This window comes from Phalaenopsis equestris, unplaced genomic scaffold (assembly GCF_001263595.1).
Source record: "Phalaenopsis equestris unplaced genomic scaffold, ASM126359v1 Scaffold000597, whole genome shotgun sequence".
NCBI classification, from domain to species: domain Eukaryota; kingdom Viridiplantae; phylum Streptophyta; class Magnoliopsida; order Asparagales; family Orchidaceae; genus Phalaenopsis; species Phalaenopsis equestris.
The window spans coordinates 113059-126221 of record NW_018165037.1 but is presented as its reverse complement, the minus strand read 5'-3'; the positions used below and the strand labels follow the sequence as shown (position 1 = coordinate 126221).

The 13163-nt window shown below is 34.0% G+C and overlaps 2 protein-coding genes across 2 annotated transcripts in view; one reads left to right on the top strand and one right to left on the bottom strand.

Moving 5' to 3' along the window:
- Positions 1 to 1555: 1555 nt before the first annotated feature.
- LOC110029598 (nuclear speckle splicing regulatory protein 1-like) lies at positions 1556 to 8085 on the top strand. Its single transcript, XM_020731952.1, has 4 exons — positions 1556 to 1813; positions 2013 to 2135; positions 4192 to 4410; positions 7500 to 8085. The coding sequence occupies exons 1-4, from the start codon at positions 1646 to 1648 to the stop codon at positions 7965 to 7967; spliced, it is 978 nt and encodes a 325-aa protein (XP_020587611.1). The 5' UTR covers positions 1556 to 1645; the 3' UTR covers positions 7968 to 8085.
- Positions 8086 to 11740: 3655 nt separating this feature from the next.
- Positions 11741 to 13163, bottom strand: part of LOC110029597 (ribonuclease P protein subunit p25-like protein) — a 48116-nt gene continuing 46693 nt past the window's right edge. The window contains exon 7 of the mRNA XM_020731951.1: positions 11741 to 12142. Coding sequence (XP_020587610.1) covers positions 12045 to 12142 — 98 coding nt within the window. The 3' untranslated portion in view covers positions 11741 to 12044. The remainder of the gene's footprint in view (positions 12143 to 13163) is intronic.

Here is a 13163-nt window from a genome sequence, read left to right as displayed (position 1 = left end):
ATATATATATATATCAATAATTGTCTACGGTCCAACGGGATATAAGATCATACTAGACACGTGAAGGGAATGAAAATATTTAGAGTATTTTCAAAGAGTTCTCAGGCCTAAATGAGATATCAACTTGGCAATCTCTGCTAATTCGCCTTAATTTGATAATGGTCGTAATTAACACTAGCTTGGCAAGAAGGACAGGATCACTTCAATCCGCCTCATGTCCTTGTAGCAACATAGGCCACACTTACCGAGGTAGTATCAGATCTCTTGATGACCCGAGCTGCCTGGGTCTTTCTCTTGTATGGTCATTTGTGTAGCCACCCTCGGGTATGAGCACTTGGAAACTTATAAATAAGTGGCTTTTCTGTCAACCAAGAGATCATTTTCTTCTTTTTCCCTTCTCTTACAAGCCCTGTCTGGATGGTATGAGACCACAAATGTTTCTGGGTTCAGCAATATGTAACTTTTTACATCAACAATTTTACTTGTTTTGTTTTGTTTTTTTTTTTGTGGTACGATTCTTATTGGTTAAATTGCAAAAATGTGATTGTAGTCTTATCAATGAAATATTTCGAGCTTATTTGTATTTTATTTTATTCAGCTATTTATTTATTTATTTCTCCCCTTGCTCCTAAAAGTTCAAGTGAGCAATAGCATGGAATCGCATAGGATGGTTTATTCAAAATACAAGTCGTTAATAATAGTATGCTCTTAATTAGTGAGATCTTCCTTTTGCTTCAGTTCATGTCTTTGTCCTATTTGCTTTGGCACTTTCTAATTCAAGCCTTCCATCCTAGCTTTATTAGGCACTTTCTTTTTTGTTGTGAAATCTCTCTTTTCTCAAATTCTGAGAACAACTTCAGTAGTTCATGACAATCCCCAAATGTTTTTAATTTACTGATCACTCGAGTTGGCACAGTCTCTGGCATACTAATCTACCCAAAAGTTACTCCCAATCTCTCAACATGGCTTCTTATTAAATTTCCTTCTACTTCTTGCTCTGGTATTTCATCTCTAAACTTTTAAATCCCGAATAACCCATCTGCTTAATTTTCAGTAGTTGGCTTTCTATTTTTGCAGAGATAGCAAAAAAATTCAGAGTGACAGCTTTATACATTAAGGTCTGGCCTTTTTTGAACTTGTATCTAAGTTTATTTATGTTGAGAAAATGTAGTCAAAATGCTTAATTTCTTAGTGTCTTTGTTATCATTCTAATCAAGACTTAGCACCTTTTTTAAATTATCCGTTTCAATCTACCTTTCTTTTGAAAGTTTCTTTGTATTTTTTTCTTTATCCCTTATTTTCTGCCTATTGACTTCCATATCACTAAATCTCATTATAGCTTTAACTTCTATATCCTTGCTAAGCTATCAAAATGTGCTTAATGTTATCAGCTTATTTATCTGCATGCGTTTTTTTTTTTGTTATTATTAATTACATTTGAGTGAGTTTAATATTACATTTTTTAAATTATCCGTTATGAGCTTAATGTTATCAGCTTATTAATTACTTTTTTTTTCATTTCTTATCAATTTTGAACTGTGAATTATTAAATCAAGCTGTTTTTTATGGTTAAACTTGTTGGCAGGTACGCTATATATGGTGTAATTTCTCACCTTCGCAGGTAAAACAAGTAGGGGCCTAGAGGATGAAGAAATATGGCCTGCAGCTTCGGTTTCCTCCTGATCAGCAGAAGAAGATGACATCGAAGCCACCCGTTCGACTTCCAGCTTCCATTTTTGGTGGTGATGATGATGATGACGATCTCACAAAGGGGATCTCTCGCCAAGCGCCCAAGAGCAGGGCCCTTCAAATGGTAACTCCTGAATATTTCCTTACACTTTTATTGTTTTTGTGTAGATATTGAAGTTTAGGTGTGAGATATGTAAATTCATAAGAATTTTGTGCTGCGTCTGTAAATTTTCCTTTTTTTTTATCTATAATAGCTTTGTTGTTCTGAGGTAATAGCTGAAGATGTGCCTTTTTCATGTTGGCTTGTGTTTTGAATTTTTTAGATAGATGAACAGCAAAAAAAGACTCTGGAGGAGGACCCAATGGCTTTTGATTATGATGGGGTGTATGATGAGATGAAATCCAGTGCTGCTTGTGTTCGGGTTCAGGACCAGTCCAAGAGGGAGGTAATGTTATAAATATCTTGCTTATTTAATTAACCTTGAGATTAATGTATACATAATTGATTATGGGTATTATTTGTGTTTTTTGAAGCTTTATGTTAATTGCAACTTACACTTACAAACTGGACAAACATGAATAGAATTTACGAATTACTGTCTTCTAAAGTAGAAAATAAAGTAATAATTTTCTGCTATATTGACATTTGCTCATATTTCTACAATATTTTATTTATACTGTGCATGATGAGATTGATTCTTCTTGGTTGTATACAAGCTTAAAGAATATTTTAATTTCATCGACTTAGTGACTTGAAATAGCTATGCAACAACATTTAAGTGGAGCATTTAGGCATTTGATCTGAGAGAAAATTGATGTAACACGAATTTAGGCTGCATTTAAAATGCTTCAACACCGTAACTTTCCCCATAGGGAATGAAAAGTTCATCAATGAATTTTCTCTGAGGACTTTTTTATTTTATTAAGAGAGAGGATTTCCTGACACAAATTTGATTTGAGGGTCCACTTTTCTCAAATGATTCATTGCCTTCATGCTTTGAAATGGTTGTTGGTCCTTGTCTCTAGGTTAGGCTAGGCTCGGCTCTAGTGCTCTAAAAACTTCTCAGTTGGACATTATGATTAAGGCACAGCTAAGTTAAGCAATCACATTTTTGTGATGCAAATCTATTCAGTTATTTTTAAAGCATACACCGTTATATTATTAGATGAAGAATTGTAAATCTAATGACTTATAGAGTGTTGGTGATTAAGAATGTGAAATAAATAGCAGTGAAGACTAGATTAACCTTATGTTATGGAAGCTACATACTCTAATTTGTTTTAGTGGTGGTTTACATGCACAACACTCAAAACATATGATTTTACATATATCACATCTAATGACTTATAGAGTGTTGGTGATTAAGAATGTGAAATAAATAGCAATGAAGACTAGATTAACCTTATGTTATGGAAGCTACATACTCTAATTTGTTTTAGTGGTGGTTTACATACACAAAACTCAAAACATATGATTTTACATATATCACATCTAAACATTGATATTTACAGAATAAGCACCTGCATTAACAGTGTTAAACCATCTCGCACAGACTCGCTGGACGGGAAAGCGGAAATGCAGCGACGGAAACGTGGCGGAATAATAAGACCTTCAAAACTCCCTTCTTTCTCCTCTGATTGACTGTTGAAAACTTTTTAAAATAAACCCTTCTTTCACCCAGCTAAGAAAATTTTCAACGAGTGTTTATTCCAGATTAGAAATTTTTCAATAGTCAATCGGGGGCATGATAAGACCTTCGAAACTCCCTTATTTCTCCTTTGGAAAAGCAGCGACAGAAAGGGGAATAACCACTCCGTTTCCCTCCTCCCAAACTCGCTTCCCTTTCCACGGAATCGGTGTGCCCACCACCACTCACCGCGGTTGAAGGGATCGCCGGCACCGGAGATTGAAGAGAGGAGGAGAAGACGATGGCCGACTTTCGCAACAAGGCATCTCCTTCCATGTTGAATATGTCGTTGCCGAGTAGATAGCCGAATACGGAGGAGAAAGCCTTCTTGTCGCTGCCTTCTCCACAGTGAGCCCGCTGTTTCCCCTCTACTGATTAGCCGCACAGCATCTAGCACTGTCTCCGGCAGCTTTGTCAGACTTCCTGCGGGAAGAGTTGACCGAGAAAGAAACTGAGGAGATGGGAGTGTGTTTTCTGTGCATATTTATGAGTTTAAAGTTCTTATTTCATGTTTAAAATGTTAAGTTTTTAGTGCCGTGTATGTAAAAACCCCTGTGTATTATGTTGTTTAAACTTTAAATATAATATTTGAACTTCATGGTCACTTCTTTTAGACCATCTTTTAGACCATCTATTAGACCATCTATTATACATAAATAATACATAACTTTTCAATTACATAAAATTTAAAATATAGTTCTTGTTCGTATACCATATTTCCTTTGATCGTGTGAAGTTAATATTTCAAGTGAAAGACACCTTCTGTTCCAAGGTTAATGTCATTCATTCCTCATGATTTTTTTCTTGATTGCAGCCAAAATATATAACCTCAATCATTGAAACTGTGAAAAAGCGTGAGCGAGAACACGAAATAATATATGAGAGGAAATTATTGAAAGAGAGAAGTAAAGATGATCATATCTATGAAGACAAGGAAAAGTTTGTTACGAGCGCATACAAACAGAAGCTTGGTGAACGTACAAAGTGGTTGGAAGAGGAAAGATTGCGCGGACTCCGTGAGGAGAAAGAGGATGTATGTTGTACAGCTCTCTTTTAATACCTATTATGTTCTTGCAATTTACTTATTTGATTTATGTGCTGTTTAATCAGGCATGCTGTTCTGTTGTGGTGAATAATATTTATAGATGGATATATATACCATTATACTGAATTCCACGTGGTATTCAGGATATATCTGCATGTGTTTCTAATTAATGGATAATCTTAATGCCCTTTTTGCAGAGTTATTCATCAAGTCTTAACTAGCCATTCTCAACTAAAAAAAGAAAAAAAAAATATTAGGTTGGAATTATTGTTTTTAGTTTTTTGCCGACAATGGAGCTTATTCAATCCAAGCTTAAAAATTGGAAAACATAATGTTCGTTAAACTTATACATGGGTCTATTATGATATTATATATATATATATATATATTTTATAACAAGCCCAAGGGCTAATATATTAAAGAGGAAAATGTACAGATATGTTGTATGTGAGGGTTTAAAAGAAGACCCACCTCTCACAATATAACACACACAAAATCTCAAATAAAGCAAAGATACATAAAGATAAAAAACCAAAAAGTCACCAACGGGCGCAAAAGTGCTAGAGACATCTCACTTTAGTCCTTCATCTGCCTCTAGTTCTCAGAAGTGAGACGACTAACAAATTGATAAGGTGTATACTATTACCCGAAGTAACCAAAGTATCATCCATCAGATTCCTGAGCTCAACTAAGTCTTCATTCTTCTTCTTCCTCCTGGATGTGTAGACTTGTCATTCCTCATCCGAGGATTGACTCATTTGATCAATCGATTGGTTCAAAGGTGGTCGATCAGGTGTAGGTTGTTGCGCATCATGATCCCCATAAGCCTGAGTAACATTAACATCTGACTGGACAGTGAAGTAGTAGAAGTATTGTCACCTGTAATATCAGTGATAGGTTCTAGGGCAGGTGGGGTCTGAAGAGTCTCTCTCGCCCCCACGATAGGAGGTTCCAAAGACGGGGGAACTACAACATTGTGTGGAGACTGAATGGTTGACATATTGACTGCGAGGATAATGACGTCTTCAGGGGTATCATTTTGATGATCAATAGTGTCAATAACATGAAGATAATCAGGAGGAGATGGATTCACTACCTCTGACGCAGCACTTTGCTTATTTGGTCTGAGGTGGGGGTGTAGATGATGACATTGAGAACTTGAGTGGGCGAACATACGATAGTTCGAACAATACAAAGGAAAGACTCAATCACTACCTTTTGCCGATATCCATGGTGTTGTGTGCCCAACCAAATTTTCTTAGAAGTGGATGAAGTGATCTCTTTCAACAAGTAGTCTGGCTTCAGATGGACAATAAAGATTAAAATTAGGAATGTTCGTTTTGAGTGGTTTACCATAAGCTGAGACAATAAAATACAATATTTTTTAAGTAAAATAATGAAATTTCAAATTAGAGAGTCGAATCCAAACTGAAACGATTGGTTATTCCGTACCATTTCAGAATCTTCATTGCTCTGTTGTCAATCCAGATTATTTTTTTATCAAATAAGCGTGTGTAATCCTCTTCATTATTAAGTTGAATAAGAATGTGTTCCATTTAAGAGTCCAATTTTTCACTCCCCGACAAGGTGCATAAGCTTAAATTAGTTACGAATAACCTCCATTTTGAGATGACCATACATAAATTTTCCGACCAAATTTAAACGACAGGAGGAAGCAAGTTGAATATTTTCAGCTTTTGTAAAAAAAATGACAGACTTACCATTCTTCCTACCAGGTTTCTTGATGTTTTCCGCTCACTCAAACGAAGGAGGGAAAGATGATGATTATGGTGTGCCTGAAGCTTGGACACCGGCAAGGACAGCTGCATATGATTTGTCCAAAGTCATCCACTAATAGAAGGAGGCGCGACGTAAGGAACAGTGAAAGTGCACTGGAGGAAAGAGCAAACGCCAAAAGGAATCCACGGGAAACTCTTTCAAACCACAAAGAGAGACACACGATTGAGCAGTCGCGTTCCTTCAGAGAGAGATGCACGACCGAGCAGCCGCGTCTAACGAGCCGCGATTCTGGTCGGGACTGAGCAACCGCGATTCTGGTCTGGACCGAGCAGCCACGTCAAATTTGGTCTTCTATGAGCACGGACGCCGCAGAAGCAGAGCCGACACAACACGAAACCTACGACCACAGAGTAGCCTTGTCGGGATGAGGACGAGGACGAAAGCGACAAGAGCGACGCATGACGAAGAGAAATGCAAAGGAGGAAAAACTAGGGTTCGCCATAGAGGCGAAATCCTAGCAGAGTTTGAGCGACGACTGTGCCATTATATATATTATATATATATATATAAAGGAATGACCTGAGGCTATTAGATAAGCTCCGAATATCTCCGATGACCCTAACAATTTGAGTACCACACCCTCTACCGCGGGTGATCTAACCCTAAGCCAGAGGGGGCTTACAACTGAAAAGCAGATGCCCGACCGGGGATCGATCCTCAGACCTGAGGGGACTTACAACTGACATGAAGATGTTCGACCAACTGATCTGAGTACGCGGCACATATATATGTGTATGTGTGTGCGCCATGTACCTCGCCTGTTGGTTGGCATCCACTATATAAGACCACTCAAGTCGGGGGTTTAAATCCCCTCTTGCACAGTTGGCCTTAAGGAGATGGTACTCGAATTGTTAGGCACATTAGGGGTGGTTGGAGGCTCGTATAAGAGCCTATGACCATTCCTTAAAAAAATAAAATAAAATAAAAAAACATACACACACACATGCATACATACATATATATATATATATAGAGAGAGAGAGAGAGAGAGAGCGGGCTGAAACAGTCCCAAAAAGGATTGTTTTAACCCCTATTAATAGAGTTCAGAGACAAAATTGATTTCTGTGCTCACCTTTGTTAAGATTCACAGCACTCTATGATTCACTCGCTGGTGAGTAACCACACTCTACTTATGCAAGCTACTTAAATAAAATAGTAAAATGTTTTTGTTGTCATACTTATTTACATGATTAAAACTTAGCATTGATAGCCTTGCTTTCAGTGATTTATTGGATTGTTTGTAAATGCCATTATCATCTCTCTCCTACTTATTCCAGGTTACAAAGAAGAGTGATCTGACTGACTTCTACTTTAGCCTCAACAAGAACGTTGCTTTTGGAGCCCAATCAGCACATGCTTCAAAACCAACCAAAGGGCAAACAATAAGCATTGCTGTTGAAAAAACTGAAGGCAGCCCATCAAATGCTGAAACATCCATCCGTCCTAAAAAGGCTTCTGGCTTTTCTGAAGACTTTGCTGGTCCTGCGTCCTCATCTGATCCAGTTTTTAAGGTTCCAAAAGACGAAATCAAAGTAGCTGCAACAACATCAGATGTTGATAGGAAACAGATTCCTTCGGATCAAAATAATATCAAAGAATTATTCAATGAAGACTCCGAAGATACGAAAGCAGATAAGGCAACGGGAAGTAAAATTGATTCTGATCGATTCAAGAGAAGTGAGGATGCAGTTGTTGCCGCCAGAGAGCGTTTCATGGCACGAAAGAAAGCAAGAGAACAAATGTGAGTTTACAAACTTATAATCCTGTTCATTATTTACTGAGTTTGTTTAATACATGCTATTTTGAGAAACAGTATCGTTTAACCATCTTTTCCAAATAATAAATTTGAGGGAACTTTGGATTCATGTTATGATTAGAGGCATAAAAGTCGCGGTTTGTCAATGTAAGCTGCTACTTTTATGTTTGGAAATGAAAGCCATTTAACTAGAAAATTTGATTTCAATACTACCTCATACTCTGCTATCGATTTGCATTGCACTGAATTTAATTTATGGTTGGGGTTTTGATTTATCTGTTGGTGGAGAAGTTTGATACTTTTCCTATATTCATTAAATAAAACTGGAAGATTTATATGCATGCCACACAATTCTTATTTATTTACATATCTAACACCTAAACTTTAATTTTTACATACATTTCATCTTACATATGCATGAAAAAGGTGTATTTCTATTTTAAAAAATTAAAATAGTGGTATTTTTTAGTTGATATGAAAGATTTGGTTGGTCTAATTATAAAAAACAAGGTTTAGGTGTTGGATATATAAATACATTGGAATTGTTTGGTATTACTTGGATATTTCTTACACTTATAATCGGCAAATTTAGCACATTTCACATGAATTTTGATTATTCACTGATTAAAGTTGGTCGCTGCACAATAATAAGTTATGTTATTGCTGAAGAATTTACATCATTAAGTCGAGCACCCGAAACATTGTCATTTACAAATCAAGCACTCTCTTTCATCCATTTTTCAAATTCTCACTCAAATATCAAAATTCTGTTTCGGGTGCTCTGTATCAAATTCTCACTCAAATATCAAAATTCAGTTGCGGGTGCTCTGTATCAAATTCTCAATGATTTGATCGTGGCACACGTAAATGCATCGGTTCGGTAGTTCTAAAAATCACCCGTATACTTGATTTGTAAATAACAATGTTTCGTGTGCTCTGTATGTAATTATACCAATTATAATTATATATGATGTACTGCATGTATTCTCTTTTTCTGATTTTCATACCACAGAAAATGGCAAGTGTTCACAACTTCACTTTGTCAACCAATTAATAATGTTAGTAAGTTCTTCATAATTGCATTGCATCAGGTATGATGAGTACTGGTTATATAAAATTATCCAAATAATTTTCTGCTTAATTTCTTTTTTTGGATTTCTCTTGTAATGAGAAAATGTTGGGAAGTCAGACATTTATTTGACACACAATTTTTCCTATTTCTTTCAACAAATTTATGACTAAAAATTACTATTATGCCATCAGAAATTTGGTGGGCAATTTCCTATTTTACATCATTTTGTAATTTTGTGTCAAATGATGTTGTTCCTTGTGTAAACGGTTGATTGCGATTGTTTTATGTATTCTCTTTTGACGGCATTTACATGCATACCACACAATTCTTATTTATTTTAACATGTAACCCCCAAACTTTCATATTTATTTGCATAACACTCGAATCCTTAATATTCCATCAAATATGTATGTCATTATTACTAATTAAAAATGAAATACACATTTTCATGCGCAGATTTAGTTATTACTAATTTTTTAAAAATGAAATACACATTTTCATGCGCAGATTTATGACACCGAGTGTTATAAATATAAATATGAAACTTTACGTGGTGTATATGTAAACAAATAGGAATTGTGTGATGCATGTAAATTTTCCTTTGTTTTTAACAATATTATTATGACTTCATTTCATAACTACCCATACTTTTGTTCATCAAATTATGAACTTAAAAATTCTAATTTCGCTTTTAACATAAACGAGATATGCATTTTAATAATGTTGTCTAATTGTCCAAATTTTTAATAAATATTTTGTTATTTATACAAATTTTTTATTTCATATATATATAGTTAGCTTGACTCATATTTTAAGCTAAGCTTCTAATTATGTTTATAGTAGTAAAGTATAAAATAATGGCTTTTTGAACAGTATTGTTTCAAGTTATTTGGTGGGCAGAATAATTATTATTCTCAAAACACAAACATTATTATTTGATTTAAATGTTTTTTTTTTATTATTTTTTTGAATTTATATAGTTTATATAAAACTAAAATGCCACATTTGTGATGGAATTCTTAGGATTCATTTCAAAAGTGATTTGATTGTTTTTATAGCACTGCAAATTCAACCAAGGAAGAAGAAAATGATTTTTTTTTTTATGTCAACTTATAAATTTATACCAATATGTTTTGTCAACTACGATTATTAAAAAATACTTCTCTCTTGCATTAATATGATAATTTTTATAATTACTTGCTGTGATAAATTTATTATTTTTATTTATAGTATGGAAAAAAAAATATAGATTAGATAAACATAATTTAAATTTTCATAATATTAATTTAAAATTTTAAAAATTTTATTCACGTGGATTTTGGCATTAGAATGTTAAATGAAAGATGATAAATCGTAGATAATAATGAAGTTATATTTTGTTCATTAAATCAAAGCATTAATTGAAAACTCAAATAATCATTGAATTTGACATGCTTATAGCCCAATCAGCATGTTTATTGAGAAAACTAATGAGCCAAAAGTTCATTTAATTTTGAAATCATTTAGGCACTTGGTCATAGAAAGAATACTTCATGATCAAACAAATTAATATAGATTATTCGATGGAGTGTGGCTAAATACAAGTACGATTAAGTTTCGACATGAAGAAGGTAGCGTAAAGGTGAGAGCTAAATTTGAGCTCATGAAGAGACTTGGAAGCTAACAACAATCAACAATCATCACTTAGCACCACTACCAACCACTTTTAAAGCCCAATTACTGTCATACAATTGTTGCAGCGCCATTACTACCTTCAGACTATTGATGTTTAGCCATTGTCACTTTATTTACATTATCATTCAACAAATCAATATTCCAAAAAAATTATATTATCTCTAATGATTTCTATTCATCTGGTGCTCGATATTCCTGTTGAACTAAGATTAGTTTTTTTTGCTATCATTAACGAAGTTTAGAGCACACAATTACTGAAGAAAAAGTAATAATAAGGAAAGGTTCAGCACAATTACTATCCCTTCGTGCCGATTTCTTACTGTAAAATTAAAGAGATTAAATAAGTTGTAACCCAAAGTGGAGGTCTACAGCTAAGACAATTATTTTAAATTATAGCTTTGTCATACTCCAAACAGGCTCTCTAGCTTCAAGCAATCAACTGAAGCTTTGTAGGGAGCACCCAATTCGTATTTATTTACATTTCTAACACCTAAACTTTACTTTTTTTTTATATTTATACCACTCAGATCATTCATAACACATAAAAATGCTCATCATTTTAATTTTTTAAATATGAAATATATTTTCTTTTGCACAAGTAAGATGATCTGCATGGAAAAATTGATGATTTAAGAAAGGAAAAATGCATAAGGATTGAGTGTTACTTATGTAAATCTTCCTCCTTTCTAACACTACTTTAACTTTTTTAAATACACTTTCTAGTGCACAAGCAAAGGTGGTATGCATATAAAAATTGAATTTCAGATCTTTTTGATATGCAAATGCATAAGAATTGAGAGGTATGGACCTAACCCTTTTGTTTTTAACATCAAGTTGATCAAAATAAATGCCATGAAAATTCAATATTAAAATTTTAACAATAAGTTGCAAAATATTTATTGACTATAATTCAACACATTTGCTTGTCTAAATTTGAAGCAATGACATCAAAAAATCACTTGGTAAACATATTAAAAAAGAATGATGCAAACAACTACAAAAATAATGCATGGAAGTGAAAAAACAAAGAATGTGTATACCTTTAAACCCAGATATCCATAAACATTATATGATGTAAACAATAAAAAAAGAATGCAAATTTGTGGATATTGAATACACGCACTGGAACTCTTAAATGGCAATGGGATAAGGTAGAAACCCATTGCAGCCATTATGCTACAGTACATTCAGAAACCATACAGGGCTTGTAGTACTTACAGTATAATGGAAACATACCCCTCCTCTTTATCAAAAGGAATATGATGAAGGAGGAGGGCAGCCATATCTCACACATGAACAGCTCAGTCCCATCTACACTCCTTAGAAGACCTGATTTCCCCTCCCGCGGCCGCCCACCCTACCTCGTCCGTTGGCATAGCCTCTCCCACCTCCTCCTCTGCCTCGTTCGTATCCAACATCTGCGCATGTCAAAGGAGAGGGTCATATGCCATTATTGTATAAGCTTTGGCTTTCAACACATTCAGATAGTAAATGGATCATTTGGGATCCCTATTTGTTTTATTTTAATTTTGCTATCTTCAAATTTTTATATGAAATAAGATTATGTTTCATATCAGACATGTAGCCTTTTTTTTATTTTTTTTTATTTTACATAAGTTGATTTATTTTGTTGTTTGGCAGCTAGAACAGGCATGGCCAGTGGTGCGTGTGGGGTTGGCCAAAAGGTTGCCTTTTGCGTGTTTTCAAAAAGAATTTAGTTTGTTTTCAAAAATAATAAAAAAAATAAAAACAACTTATAAAACACTAATTAAACATGTTTTGTTCAATTTTTAAAAGATAAAATCAAAAACAAAAATAAAAAGTGATATGAAGTGTTTTTTTCCTATGGCTTTTTTCGAATCAATTTTGTTATTTTTTTTTTCTTTCCTTTGTTTTTAAATACATGTTTGCTTAGTGTGTTTCTATATATATATATATATATATATATATTCTAAAAACAAATATATATGTTTTTGAAAACATACAAAACAAGTAAAAATTATCTCGAGTGTTTTAAAAAATAACCATATCTTAATAAAACATGTCAAACATATTTTGTTTCAACCAAAACATAAACATAATTAAAAAAAATAAAAATAAACAAAAGTGATCGCAAATGGCCCACAAGGTAATGAATGACGTGAAATGTATATTGCGGGAGGATCTAAAATGCAATGAATTTTCCAAACTATTTAATTTAAATTACTGTATGTGAGTAAATAAAATGTGAATATTCTCCAGCTTAACTGTATGAAAAAAGCTGGCAATCCCATAGGTGGACTAATGTATATGGGCATGTCTATTCAAGATATGGATCACTCTACCAACTCCATTTCTGTCCCAAGCACCATCCTACTGAAATCATTCATAGTTTTCAAACACCCCGAGTTTAGTCATTAACGGACCAGTGAAATCTAATAGCTAAATAATACACTCTTT

Coding starts and splice junctions, on each gene's coding strand:
- LOC110029598 (XM_020731952.1), top strand. CDS start 1,646: ATGAAGAAATATGGCCTGCAGCTTCGGTTTCCTCCTGATCAGCAGAAG. Junction 1,814..2,012: donor AGAGCAGGGCCCTTCAAATG/GTAACTCCTGAA, acceptor TGAATTTTTTAG/ATAGATGAACAGCAAAAAAA. Junction 4,411..7,499: donor TCCGTGAGGAGAAAGAGGAT/GTATGTTGTACA, acceptor TACTTATTCCAG/GTTACAAAGAAGAGTGATCT.